The sequence below is a fragment of the Coenobita brevimanus genome, chromosome 84 (genome assembly GCF_032717465.1).
Source record: "Coenobita brevimanus isolate Jiangsu-jjx chromosome 84, ASM3271746v2, whole genome shotgun sequence".
NCBI lineage: Eukaryota > Metazoa > Arthropoda > Malacostraca > Decapoda > Coenobitidae > Coenobita > Coenobita brevimanus.
In genome coordinates, this window is record NC_137037.1 from 47351048 (window position 1) to 47366047 (window position 15000).

At 45.9% G+C, this 15000-nt stretch overlaps 1 protein-coding gene across 1 annotated transcript in view; it reads left to right on the forward strand.

The window, feature by feature from the left end:
• The window catches only part of fuss (SKI family transcriptional corepressor fussel), a 52658-nt gene that overhangs the window by 37545 nt on the left and 113 nt on the right, over positions 1-15000 (forward strand). The window contains exon 8 of the mRNA XM_080280403.1: positions 5526-5745. Within this exon, the coding sequence (XP_080136529.1) occupies positions 5526-5745 (220 nt within the window). The remainder of the gene's footprint in view (positions 1-5525; positions 5746-15000) is intronic.

Consider the following 15000-nt stretch of genomic DNA (forward strand, 5'->3'; position numbering starts at 1 on the left):
AGATTTTAAGAACAGGCCGAAAAAATCTGGTGATGTTGTGACGCTAAGCAAGAATGACGCAGAGCCGAGAGATGCATCACCCGAAATGGATCCTGGGGGAGAGGTTCGGCGCACACTACATCACGGCATCCTCCCCCAGGCGTGGCGAGACGAACGGCCGTATTAGTAAAACTGAGTACGCTGGTGGAGAGGGACGCCTTCACGTGGTAGAACCGACATAACCAGGCGGCTCCACTGCCTGGTTATACACACGTCCCTCAACTCCCTGCCTATCCCCCGAAAGGAAAGTTGGGTACTGCAGGAGAAAGAAAACTTCAGCCTGTAGTCCACCGGGTTTACTTCCAGATGAGCTTGGGACCACAACAACAACAACTACCTGTACTATGACTATTACGACTACTACTACTACTACTACTACTACTACTACTACCACTGTACTCGGAGGTATAGACAAACCCCTAATTTTTTTACAGTCAGGTATAAAAACATTTACGAGGTCTGGAACTTTTTTGACCGCATACTACTTTATAAAACGGGATTAGCAATGAGGCAGCAAAGTCAGAACATTTTTACTTTTTAATCGTGTGCTTCGGTAAAGATGTAAAAGGTCTTATGTTTCTCCTTCCCTCGCGAATTCCAGACTTAATCATGCTGCCCTAATCCTCGTTGCCTTCTTAGGGTCTTAATCTCGCTTCTCATTAAAAGAACTAGAGAAAAGAATATATACACACATCATCTTCACTCCTTCTTCTGTGCAGTTCTTGAGAAAAAGGCCTCCATCTTAACCCTCCCCGTGTAGTTCATTCCCCCACGGCCTTTCCTCCCTCTCCCAACTCCCTCCTTCCCCAGCCTTCCTCCCCTCCTCCCTCACTGAAGGAAGGAGAGTGAAAAATACACAAACCATTTCCTTCGCTCCTTCCTCTCTGCAGTTCGTAAGAAAAAGGCTTCCAACTTAACCGTGATCCTTTAATTAATTCCCCACCACCTTCCCTCCATCCCTCCTGATCCCTTTCCTCCTCAGCCTCCTTCCTTCCCTCCAACCGTCTTCCCTCCCTTCCCTGTCAGTCTTCCCTCCCTCTTCCTTCTCCTTTCATCCCCACCTGAAATCCTGCTTATGTAGTTAATTTCTCATCTCCTTCCTTTCCCACGTCTTTCTCTTCAAATTCCTTCCCTCCCTTCCCCATCTCCTTCGTCTCCTCCATTCCCCACCTCCTTCGCCTCCTCCCTTCGCCACCTCCTTCGCCTCCTCCCTTCCCCACCTCACCTCGTTTCCTTCCTTCGCCACCTCCTTCGCCTCCTCCCTTCCCCACCTCCTTCGCCTCCTACCTTCGCCATCTCCTTCGCCTGCTCCCTTTCACACCTCCCTTCCCTCTTCCCTTCGCCACCTCCTTCGTCTTCTCCCTTCCCCACCTCCTTCGCCTCCTCCCTCACTGAAGGATTTAGCGAAGGAAATACACGTAATAATCTCCACTCCTTCCTTTGTGCAGTTCTAAGGCTGAGATAAAGGCTTGCAACATAACCCTGCTCATGTAGTTAATTCCTCATCTCCTCCACCTCCCCTTCTCTACTAGCTTCTTCCCTCGCTTCCTCACTTCCCTCCCTCCTACCTCCTTCCCTCTTCCATCACCTCCTCTCTCCCTCAACCTCCTTCTCACCCAACCATTTCCTTCCCTCCCCGTCACCTCCTCCCCTTCCCCACCACCCCCTTAACTAATCTACTTTTAATTCTTCTCTTGTAGCTAATTTCCCACCTCCCTTCCTTCCCCCTTCCTACCTCTTTCCCTCCCCATTTACTTCTCTTACTTCCTCTCCCTCTCCCCTTAAAACCCTTCCCACCTTCCCCTCCCATTTCCAGTTCTAAACCTCTTTCCTCCCCTTCCCAACATCTATCCCCTTCCCCCACTTCCCCACATGGTTGGAGGGGGAGGGGGGTGAAATAGCAGGGGGAAGGGGGTAGCGGAAGGGGTAGTGAAGGGGGGAGAGGCGGTGTAATTTAGTGGTGCGTGGGGTGGAGGGGGAACGACAGACCCCCAATTAAGACCTCAAGTGGTCGCCTCAGAACCTCCTCGAGTGTTGATCACCTGCGTCTTGGTTGTCCCTCTCCCCTCCTTCCCTCTTCCTCCCCCTCCTCTTCCCTCTTCTTGTTGCTCCTTCTCCTCCTCTTCCCTCTTCTTGTTCTTCCTTCTCCCGCTGCTCCTCCTCCACTTCCCTCTTCTTGCTTCACGTCCTCTTCCATCTTCTTGTTGCTTCTCCTCCGCTTTCCTCTTCCCCATGTTTTTCCTTCTCTTCTCCACTTCCGTCTTCTCCTTGCTTCTCCTCCTCCTCCTCCCTCTTCTTTGTTGCTCCTCCACTTCTCTCTTCTTGTTCCTTCTCCTCCTCTTTCCTCTTCTCCTTGCTGCTTCTCATCCTCTCCCACCTGCTCCTCTTTCTCGTCACTCCTCTCTGTTGCTTCGTCTCTTCCTCTTCTTCTTCCTCTCTTCCTTCCACTCACTCCACTCTCACTCCCTCTCTCAATCATCCTTCCAAGACCCACTCTGTTAATTAAGCATTTTTACTTCCACGGTGATGTAAATGATTTTTAGATAGTTTTATTTCTACCTGTGACCTTCATTTTCAGAACTTAATGGCCAGAAGTTTTCCAGACACTTACGTGAATGTAAACCTCCCTATATATTTTAGTTATTTTTTAGTGAATATACCTACATTCAGATATACTTTCATACATACATATCCATACATACATACATAATTACACACATATAGCAATAAACACATAATCACAGACATGTAGACAGATCCATCCATCAATCCATCCATCCACACATACATACAGACAGACAGACAGACGGGAAGAAAGACAGACACATACATCCAGCCATACATACATAAATATATATATCCACATACATACATACATAATAAATTCATACTCACAGTCAGCTACAGACACACACAGACACAGCTACGCATTTCTCTCTTCAGTCACAATAATTCTTTGAGGGGCTCCGTCGCTTCTGACACCTTTTCAAGAAGCCTTCCTCAAGATTTTCTCCTTCACGCGACGGTATATGAGACGAATAATTAATCCTCTTCCTCGCATCTTACGTGAGAAGTATTCGATATTTCTCCGCCCAGATCGTAAAGGAGTCATGTATATAAACTCTCGTGACCCTAAGGTGTGTATATGATTGGGTGTGTATACCTTTATTTTCTTCCCTAACAGACACTTCACAGTCATGTCAGTGTGAATATGAATGTGGGAAAACACACACACACACACACACACACACACACACACACACACACACACACACACACTCAAGGATCTCTGACAATGGCTTACTTTTATGGAGACTCGTAAAAATCGCTTTGGATCTAGTAAAAATTCGACCCAAGGTTGGAAAAATGCCACATAAAGTTGGTCGAATTCATGGATGGATGAGCAGCAGTAGTAGTAGTAGCAGTAGTAGTAGTAGTAGTAGTAGTAGTAGTAGCAGTTTGGATCTTTAATAAGACTCAAGGTCAGAAAAATGTCTCATGAACTTGGCGGAACCGAAGGAAGGAAGGAAGGAAGGAAGGATGCAGCAAAGGCGTCCCCACCTCCCCACCTTCACCTTGTAATAAGCTATTGACACCCATGCAATACCCGGGGCCAAAGACGCTGGTAATTGGCTAGCGAAGTCCGCCTCGAGATGCAATGCCCGAAAATAAGAATACTAATTAACCGCGGGCATTGAATTTCCCCGAGGATTAAGTCTGTCTCTCTCAAGTGCGCCATTTACACCTTGTTACCGATGTAATTTTGCCTCTGAGGAGCTCCCAGTCAGGCTCCTTGGACGCCTAATGGTGGAGCCGCATTCAAGAGGCCTTTCAACGTCGCTCCCAATTAAGACCATCTTTCTGTACTTAGTGGGAGTCTTTGCTGAGGAAGAGGGTGTGGGAGAGGGAGAGGAAGTGTGTGTGGAGAGGTGGTGTGTGTGGAGAGGTGGTGTGTGTGGAGGGGGGATGTGTGTGGGGGTGTGTGTGTGTGTGTGTTTGTGTGTGTGTGTGTGTGTGTGTGTGTGTGTGTGTGTGTGTGTGTGTGTGTGTGTGTGTGTGTGTGTGTGTGTGTGTGTGTGTGTGTGAGAGAGAGAGAGAGAGAGAGAGAAAGGACGGACGAACGAACACACACACACACACACACACACACACACACACACACCACTAGCTGGCTCAGCGGTAACGTTCTCGCTCGCTATCTGGTGGACGGGAGTTTGCGCCTCGCTCAGGTTGCGAAAAGTTTCACTGATGAAGTGGGTGGTTACTGTCCCCCTTGAGCAAGGGGACGGGTGTGTGCGTGTGTGAAGGTCACAGCCTTGCCCTTAGATCGGACTATATGAGCTCTCAGCTCCCTTCCGGGAGGGTAAAAGCTAACGATCACGACCATCATGTGATCCTGACCGACCCGGTGAATTACACACACACACACACACACACACACACACACACACACACACACACACACACACACACACACACACACACACACAGGAAAGAGAAACTAGCTGACTCGAATCTTATCATACTCAGAGGATTCCTTCTTGTCAAATTTACGTGACAAGAGAATTGCGCCATACTAAAAAAATCATAATTATATTTAAACATAGTAAAGGCATCGCTTATTGAAAGGGATTAATGAAGGTTATATCTCTCTTTTTTTTATAGAGGATGAACAGAGGAAGGAAAAATATATACAAAAAATAATCCATACCTTAGATTACAGGTGTCCTCAGCTTAGAAATTTCTCTCCTTACCTGGAAAAAAAAAAAGATAATTAAAAAAAAAAAGACGTACTCGACCTAAAGGGGTTCCAGACGAGTAAAATATCTTATCAACCAAGACCAGTATACTCGTCGGTAGAGGAAACTCCCTAACACCTCTTCCGTAGCGATTTATTTTTGGATACGTCTGGTTGGTACGCTTTTGTTCGTCACTGATGCAGAGTATGGCGATATGGGAAAGAATTATGTTATATCGAAGAGGTGAGCAAAGTGTGGTAAAGTAAATCGCTTAGGAAAAGGCGTTAGGGAGCGACGAGAATAAGGGATCCAGAGTGCTTCATCGATTTCATAAACATATCAGTGAAGAATAGTCTTGTGTTTATTTAGGATGTTATTTTCGTCACGGGGAATGTAATTGTTGTGTTGTGTTGTTAGTTCGTGGGTTTGTAAGAAAAATAGAGATACTTTGATACTTGTTAGTTGCTTTGTTAGTTTTAGTGTTTGTTTTCTAGCTTGCTTGTTTGCTTGCTTGTTTGTTTGTATGATAGATTATGCTTCCAATTTCTACTAGTCGTCTTTCATCCCCCCTATTTGGCGTTCTGTGATATGGTGCATCATCATCATCATCACCATCATATTAATAAAAATAATGGTAATACTAATAGATAAAAAAGAATATTTATATATAATAAATTAATTACTAAAATAATAATGAAATCCGGACTACAAATAATTTAATCATCTCTGTCTCACTCCGTCCCGCAGCTGCCCCCCAGTTCCAGCGACTCCCCCATCAGTGCCGCAGTGGAGGAGGACCCCCGCCTGCGTCTCTTCTTCCTGCGGGAGGTGGAGGCGCGCAAGAGGGTGGAGCAGGAGATGGCGCGCCTCAAGTACACCTACACCTCACATCTCCACCACAGCCTCCACCACAGCCTACACCACAGCCTGCACACCGCCCTACAGCCTGCACATCACCTGACGAAAGGTGAGATGGTGGAGGTGGAGGTGGAGGTAGTAGTAGTAGTAGTAGTAGTAGTAAAGGTGAGGTGGTGATGGTAGTAGTAGTAGTAGTAGTAGTAGTCGTAGTAGTAGTAGTAGTAGTAGTAGTAGTAGTAGTAGTAGTAGTAGTAGTAGTAGCCGCAACCCCAGGCTCATCTGAAAGTGAACCCAGTGGACTGCAGGCTGAAGCTGCACCTCTCCTGCAGGCCACCTTCCTTCTTTCGGGGGGATAGGGAGGGAGTGAAGTTTGCATAACCGGGCAGCCCCACCGCCCAGTCATGTCGGTACCACCACATGAAGGCGACCCTCTCATGCACTGAAGGTGAGGTGATGGGCTGTGTTCCGTGGGAGGCTTCCTAACACTTCCCCCTTAGCGATTTATTCTGCCTATTATATCACAAACATCTCAGTGGCAGATAAAGACTATACTGAAGCCTTACATCATTTCCATGGCACTTCTTCGTGACTAGTAACCTATTCTACCGCTAATCTATTGCAACAACTCGGTATTCGAGAGAGAGAGAGAGAGAGAAAGAGAAAGATGAGACCTATATTATTAGTCTGCCTGAATAAAAAGCAACGTAACCCTACCTGTATTCACTAATTGGCCAGGTTTAAGTAATGGCCGTGTCGTGATTGTGGCGGTCACTATCTTAACGACCGATTGTCTCCCTTAATTCAGCACCATCGTCCTCCTTTCCCCTTCCCGGCGGTCACGCAACACCTCCAAAATTTACAGCCTTTGCCTCAAGCAGCGGCCTCGTTAGTGCAGTAATTACCGATGGACGAGACAGCCAACAACCCCCAGATGGGACCCCCGTTGCTCTGTCTTATCTCAGTCTTATCTCTTATCAATAATTAATGTGTTCTATATCCAGCCTGGGGACGAGGGGGTTGGCCTGTGCTCTGTTCTTAACTCTGGGGATAGTTTTACGTCTCTTTCTCTTCGTTGCCTTTGTCATTTTCTATCATTTCTGTGTCTGGGGGTGAGTTTGTGTGTGTGTGTGTGTGTGTGTGTGTGTGTGTGTGTGTGTGTGTGTGCGTGCTCTGTCTTCTGGGTAATCTGAAAGGTGTTGGCGTCGCTCTAATTATCGTTTCTTTTCTCGTATTGTTTCACTAACGCAAACGATTTTATTCAGCTGGGAGTGGGACATAGGAGCCTGGGAGTGTTAATACCTGTGACCTGTGTATACCTATGGGGTCACCTAATTCCCCCTTAATTCGTGTTTCATTCCCGTATTATATTCCAGACGAGAGTAAGGCATAGGAGCCCGAGAGGAATATTGAGTCCTATGTATACCCTGCAAACCAAAGAAATTACCCTTGTCATGTGTATACCTGATGGGATTACCTTAATTCAGCTTAGGAGAGACTTGTAGAGCTTTAGAGGTTTTAGAGCTTTTAGTAACCCCAGCTTCACGTCGACAGGTTATTACAAAGCTAAATAAGGTCTGGTGGTGGCTTCATCAAGACGAGAAATAGGTCACCGGATTGAAGTGATAAAAGACCTGCTTCCCTATGGTCAATCTGGGTACTCGGACCAACATGCTAGGAAACAGACAGACAGACGAACAGACAGATACAGACACTCAGAAAGATACAGACAGACAGACAGAAAGAAGGGAAAGAGACAAAAGAAAGGGACATTCATTATATATAGTTTCATTTAACCTGGCAGCATACAGATTCTGATTACCACTCACTTTTTCACCGCCACTCAGAGCCCTAAAATCAAGACGTTAGGAGACAGGCAGAGAAACAGACAAGACAGAAAGGGACAGACGGACTTTATTTAGCTTCATAGAACTTAATGTATGACAGACTGACAGACAAGGAGAAAAAGACAAGTGGCCAGACAGAGACAGAAGAACAGAAGGACAGACAGGTGAACAGAAAGACAGACAAGTGAACAGAAAGACAGACAGGGGGACAGAAAGACAGACAGGGGGACAGAAAGACAGACAGGTGAACAGAAAGACAGACAGGGGAACAGAAAGACAGACAGGGGGTACAGAAAGACAGACAGGTGAACAGAAAGACAGACAGGTGAACAGAAAGACAGACAGGTGAACAGAAAGACAGACAGGGGGACAGAAAGACAGACAGGGGGACAGAAAGACAGACAGGGGGACAGAAAGACAGACAGAGGGACAGAAAGACAGACAGGGGGACAGAAAGACAGACAGGAGAACAGAGAGACAGACAGACCAACAAAGACAGATGGATCCTTGCTATTTACAGGCTATAGCTTCATCAACATGCTGGGACGAGAGGGGTTAAAAATATATACTGCTTCGTGTAAGTGGATGTCACACGTTGTCTGATTAACACTCGCTCCCCTGTCGCCACTCAGAGCAATCAGACCAACACGCGAGGAGAGAGAGAGAGAGAAGGGAGGGAGGAGGGGAGGAAGAAGTGAGAGACAGACAGACAGATAGCGACAGACAGAGGCAGAGACAGACGGAAGAGGCAGATAGAGAGACAAGGACAGACGCAGAAACAAACAGACACAGGCACAGACACAGAAGGAGGAGGGGGTGGGGAGGCCTTGGTTAACGTTGCAACAATTACCACCTCGATGTGACCCTCCCGATAAGGATCTGGCGAAGTAATTGGAGGGGCGATGGGGGTGACTTGTTTGTGGCGTGTCACCGCAATCGTTACTTCCCACCTCCTCACCTCACCTGCCCCTTGATTAATACTGTACCTGGATTGTGGTGGGGGATAGCCCTCTCCCTCTCCCCCAACCCCTACCCCCTTTTTAAGACAGGAGGGGGGAGAGGGGGAAGGGAGACTCACTGAAAATGGTGGGGGGAGAGGGGGAAGGGAGACTCACTGAAAATGGTGGGGGAAGGGGTGAGAAGGAACATTTAGGGAGGCATTGGGAGTGGGTTGGGAGGAGGGAGGAATCAGTCAGGGGAGGTTGAAGAGGTTAAAAGTACTTACCACTGCCATTCCGTCAATCTCTCTCCCACACATTGCGAAAATAATAATAATAATAATAATAATAATAATAATAATGATAACAGCAGTAGTGGTGGTAGTAGTAGAAGCAGTAATGGTAATAATAATAATAATAATAATAATAATAGCCGTACAAATTAAATAATAATACCTCAGCCAATACTAATGCCCGCCACTTTATTATATTCTAATTTTATGCATAGCGTGGCAGTAAAGGCGTCAGTGCAGAGTGGGGAAAAAAAAAGTAGGAAAAAGGTAAGGAAAAACTGGAACAGCACGGGGGGAAAAAAGAAACAAAAAAAGAACAAATAAAAAACACGTAAAAAAAAAAAAAAATGGACAGCACAGAGAAAAAAAAAATGAAAAAAAAAAAAAAATGGAAAAGCATTGGAAAAAAAAAGAATGTGGGGGGAAAAAAAAGGAGAAAAATGAAAAAAAAAAATAGAAAAAAACAAAAACAAAAAAATGGAACAGCACAAGGTGGAAGAAAGTGGGAAAAAGAATCAATGGAACAGCACAGTGGAAAGAAAGGGTATAAAAAAAAAAAATTAAATTGCACATTGGAAAAAAGGTGAGAGAAAAAGGACATGAAACGGCACGATGGGAAAAAGTGGAAAAAAAATAATATTGAAATAGTAGGTTAAAGAAGTGTGGAAAAAAAAAAACGAAAAAAAATAGCAGGTGAGAAAAGTGAGGAAAAAGACAAATGGAACAGCAGGGTAGCGGGGGGGGGGGGGAATGGGAGAAAGAAAAAAGGGCACAGCAGAAAGAAAATTCCAGTGTAAAGCAGAAGCAGTGGAAGAGTAGGCGAATTTTTGTCCCCTACTGTAATAAATAAATAAATATATAAATAAAAATAACGGAATAAATCAACAAGCCTCCCCGCATCATCAACAGAAAATGCGAAAAGAAAATGGGATCTGCGGCAAGGGGAGACAATGGCAGTCGACTTGATGGCTGCCAATTTTATATTAATCACTCGGAGCCAATCTCTGCGACACTCCCAGGGCTCTCGGACGGCTGTATCTGATAATTTGCATATTAAATGGCAGATTAACGCTCGCTCCACGTCATCAGCACCAAACAATATACATTTCTTTTGCCTCTATTTAGTTTTTTTTTGACGGTGCGATTGAATACGGTGGAAGAATTTGGAGGTAGGATTAGACTTCTGATTCTGTTTGTGTTCGCGTTACGTCTCTGGTGATTAGGTAAAGATTGGAAGCTATGGCTCGTTTCGTAGTTAATTTTCGACTCTTTGATCCCCCCCTCCCCTCTCACACGCCCCTCCCCACCCCAATGGATCCTCTCCCAGCCATCCCCCCACCCCTACCCCTCACTCTACCTCCCTCTCTGTCCCCTGCCCCACCCCACTCCAACTCATCCTCCCTCAACAATCCCCCCACCCCCACCTAAATCTCCCCCATCTCCCCACCTGTTCCTCCCCACCCCCGCTCATCCTCGCTCAGCCATTTCCCCCACCCCCACCTAAATCTCCCCCATCCCTCCACCTGTTCTTCTTCCTCCCTGCCCCCTCCCCATCCCTTCAGTTTCCCCCGAGAAGAACAACTACTGCAAAACACTTCGGTTCATTGGGGAAACTTGGCTAAACTGACTACTGAAGCATTTTCGTTCAAGCGGTCTTTATTTCTTTCAGATTAGACATATACAGTAGCTAGCATACATTACCGTTTTATGTGTGTGTGTGTGTGTGTGTGTGTGTGTGAGTGTGTGTGTGTGTGTGTGTGTGTGTGTGTGTGTGTTTTGCCTGCTTCTAAACCGTCAACACTAGCTGTCAAATGCTCTTATAATTTCCCCGAGTATCATCATCATCATCATAGTCATCAGGCCATCCTTTATTCTCAATACTCAGTCTTTTTGTAACTCAGATGAAAAAAAAAATCGTCTAAAGGTAGCTAGAATACTGGAGTTGTCCCCACCATGAAAGAGTTAATAGTGACAGTATTAAGACCTGAAGCCTTCTATGACTCACGCAGCTGAATAAAATCGACTGGCATTACCTGAGAACAGAATACAGAGCGAATATCAAGCAATAAGTGTGGCGTCTTGAAAGTTTTATAGGCGAAGTGTTAAGGAAGAGTGAAGGAAAAAGAAGTCAGTTAAGCCTTATATTCCAGACGGAGATATACACACACACACACACATACCTTACACACACACACCTCACCCCCACACATCTCACCCCCCACACATACACTACACCTCCTCTCCCCCAAAACCACACACCTCAAACCCAAACCCCCAAGCATCTCCTACCTTCCACTCACCCTTCCTCTCTCCCTTCCCTCCCCAATCCTCTCCCCCTTCCCTCCCCAATCCTCTCCCCCCTTACACTGCCTTCGCCGCCTGATATTTACTATCCCGCCCCCTTCTAATATACCCATAAAATTCTCCGCGACAGCCAATCTGCTTAACACATACGGTATATACAAAAGGCGTCTCACCTTTACATGAATTGGCCCGTCTGAAATTGGATGCCAAGGAAGGGAATCTAACGCTTTATGGGGCACATGTGTCTTGGGGTAATCTAAGAATGGGCTCGAGTCTCGCTACGAATAACCTGCGCTACCTGGGGATACGGCGTCACACTGCCTTAACCTGCGCTACCTGGGGACACGGCGTCACACTGCCTTAACCTGCGCTACCTGGGGATACGGCGTCACACTGCCTTAACCTGCGCTACCTGGGGATACGGCGTCACACTGCCTTAACCTGCGCTACCTGGGGACACGGCGTCACACTGCCTTAACCTGCGCTACCTGGGGATACGGCGTCACACTGCCTTAACCTGCGCTACCTGAGGATACGGCGTCACGCTGCCTTAACCTGCGCTACCTGGGGATACGGCGTCACGCTGCCTTAACCTGCGCTGTTTGGGGCTCTGTATTCGCTGTCACTTCATACTATCTACCCTGCTGTGTATTCGCTGCTACTTCACACTATCTAACCTGCTGTGTATTCCCTGGCACTTCACACTATCTATTTGTTGCCATTTCACACTGCCCAGATCCGCGCTACCACCTCACATTGCCTTAAACTGCGCTTACTGGAGCTGTGTATGTACTTTTACCCCGCCACACCCTGTTGTCCAATGGTTTTTATTACTATATTCTTTCTATATTGAAGTGGTTTTATTTAGACATAGTAATAACAACATACAAAATAGGTCATTGTAGTGAATTAGACCTAACCTAACCTAACCTGACCTAACCTAACCTAACCTAACCTAAATCCCTTGCCAATGATCCTGTCTAGTATGGTTGCACCTGACAATAATCCTTTCACCTTAACCTGGCCTACATTTCATCCTCTGGCAGATTATTTCACAGAGCTCAGTGGCAAAAAAGGACAAAACTAGATCTCTACTTTCTCTTCACAGGACTTTTTCTCAACCAGCATCATATTCTAGTGTTAATCTCTTGTCCCAGGTCAGCAAGAAGGAGGGCGAGAGAGTAATTTTAGGACAGGTGAGAGTGAAAAGAGTCTAGCATTAGCTCCACTGATCACTGGGATGCACAGGTAAAGACAGATATCTTCGCCACTACAAGAGTATGTCCCCTTGAAAATGAATAATAATAATAATAATGAAGGATACATCACATAAATGAAAGTGCAGAAGAAAACGGGAGGTATCAGGGCGTGAGGAAAATATGGGATGAAAAACGTGAGGAAAAGACATGAGGAAAAGTGCACGAGGAAAGGGTGTGGGAGAAATGCGGGGGAGGAAATGCAGGAGGATGAATAAGTGAAAAAAAAATGCAGGAGGAAAAATGCGGGGAGATAAAAGCGTGAGAAAAAATGAGGAAGAAAAATGCAGTAGCGAAAAATGCAGGACCGAAAAATGCAAGTGGATGAATGCGTGAAAAAAAAAATACATGAGGAAGAATGCGGAAGGAAAATGCGGAAGGCAAAATGCAGGAAGACAAATGTGAGAGGAAAAATGCAGTAGGAAATATACGCGAGGAAGATACGTGAGGAAAATGCGCGAGGAAAACCACGGTAAACAAGTGCCTAACTATGATGCGACATTAATAAAACGACTGTCATGTGTCGCTACCGAGGCGAGAGGCTGGAAAATTATTTAATGATTAACGATGGAAGGTGTCAAAATGGTGGTAATTGTGGTGGTGGTGGTGGTGGTGGTGGCAGGAATGTGGTGGTAGTTGATGTGGTAGTAAATGTGGTGATGGTGGTCGTAGTGGTAGGAAAATGGTAGTCTGAGTGGTAGTAAATGCACTGGTGGTGGTGGTGGCGGCGGTGGTAGTAAAAGGGATGTGGTGGTAGTTTCTGTGGTAGTAAATGCAGTGGTGATGGTGATGGTTGTAGTAATGATAGAGTTGTGGTGGTAGTTTTGATGATTGCAATGGTTTCTGTGGTAATAGTGGGTATATTGTAGCTTTCTGATGTGTTGGTAGCTTTTTTTTGTTTTGTTTTTTGTGGTTAGTGTAATTGTGGTACTAGCTGTGGTTATGGTAGTTTTTGTATTAGTGGTAGATGCTGTGGTAGTGACTTGTGGTTGTTGTGGTAGTGGTGGTAGTGATGACAGTTTTGTGCTAGTCACTATGATGCTATTGGTAGTTGAGGCAGTCGCAGTGGTTGATGTGGTAGTGGTGGTAATTTGGTGGTAATTTTTAGGGGTAATGGTTGGGATGTGGTAGTCTTGGTGGTAGTGATGGTAGTTACGTTTTTCTTCGTTAATAGTGACGGGTTTGGTAATTACGGCGTCCCTTGCTGCCATGGTAACGGGGAGTGCATTAGTGGTGATAGCATCATTAACAGTTGCTGCATAATTCGCTGCCGTGATGGTGGTGGTGATAGTGGCGGTGATTGAAATGATATCTTCCCGCAAAATAATGATGGAGTAGCAAACCTTGATAATGGATTTTGTTGTGACTGAATCTGTCTATCTATCTGTCTATCTATCTGCCTGTCTGTCTGTATGTCCATCTATCTATCTATCTACCAGTTTGTTTGTTTGGTTGCATTTATTTATTAAGGTATGGCAGGGTGAATAAGTCGCTAGGGAAGAGTTGCCAAGAACACGGTCTCAGCGAACACTCTCAGGCTCCTATGACTCACTCCCAGCTGAATAAAATCGTCTGGCGTCAGCTGGAGTATAGCAGGGATTCTAGAGTTGCCCCGAGCATGAGAGGGTTCAAACTAATACCCCCTCCCATCCATCAGCATCTTCAGGACATTATCGCCTCATCCCTCTTTTATTTATTTATTTTTTATTTTTTAGCTTGGGACTCTTCTATCGGGCACCTTATCTTTATTTCAGTCCTTTATCTTTATTTTTATCTTTATTTCAGTCTCTCTTTTTTTACCGGGGACCTTCCTATCGGGGACCTCATCTTTATTTCATTCATTTTAATCGGGGACTTATTATCGGGGACCTTATCTTTATTCTAGTGATTTATTTTAAGCCTTGCCATTTTGCTCAGTTCAGGGGGAAGACGTCGTGTAATTTAGGCCTTTGAGCCTGTGGAGGACTGTTCATTCACCATCTGGGGGTACAAGGCCACTTCACCATCCAGCTTGCCATAGTTACCCCAAGGTGCTCATTTTACCTGCCAAGACACAAGGGGATACCTGTCGAGTGGCATATACTGCCCACACCTGACTCCAAACCCTGGCGTTATAGGGTCAGTAGCTTCTTAGTTACCAAGACTAGAGGTAGCGGAGTGGTGGTGGTGGTGGTGGTGGTAGCAGTGGTGGTGTTTTTTGGTGGTGGAGGGAAAGGTGGTGGTGGTGGTGGTGGTAGTGGTAGTGTTTTTTGGTGGTGGAGGGGGAGGTGGTGGTGGTGGTGCTGGTGGTGACGAAGGGGGTGGGGGAGTCGCGTGAACTTATCTGATGTAATCGTCCCTAAAGTGAATAATATAAGTGGCGTGTGCGTGTTGAATCTGTGGCCCATGGGGTGCAGATTTATGCCGATGTTGTGAGTCACTGTGATGGAGATATGGCGGGTCGTAAATTGGGGCTGCCTTTGGATATGCATGCGTTAATAATTCATTCACCAGCAGGACGGATTAGCTGAGTTTACGTTTCTTGTCTCCTGATGGTGTAACGTGGGAGATACTTTTTTCGATGCAGTCTACAGTAACCCCTTCTTAAATTCGCCAACAGGGATCTCTTTAGCCTGCTGAGGAGAGTTACACGTAAAAGAAGTGAAATATTAGGCGACCTCCAACCCCAACTGTACGTGACGGGAGAGGTGAATTAGTGATGAAGTAAAAACATGTGTGGGTCGAGATAC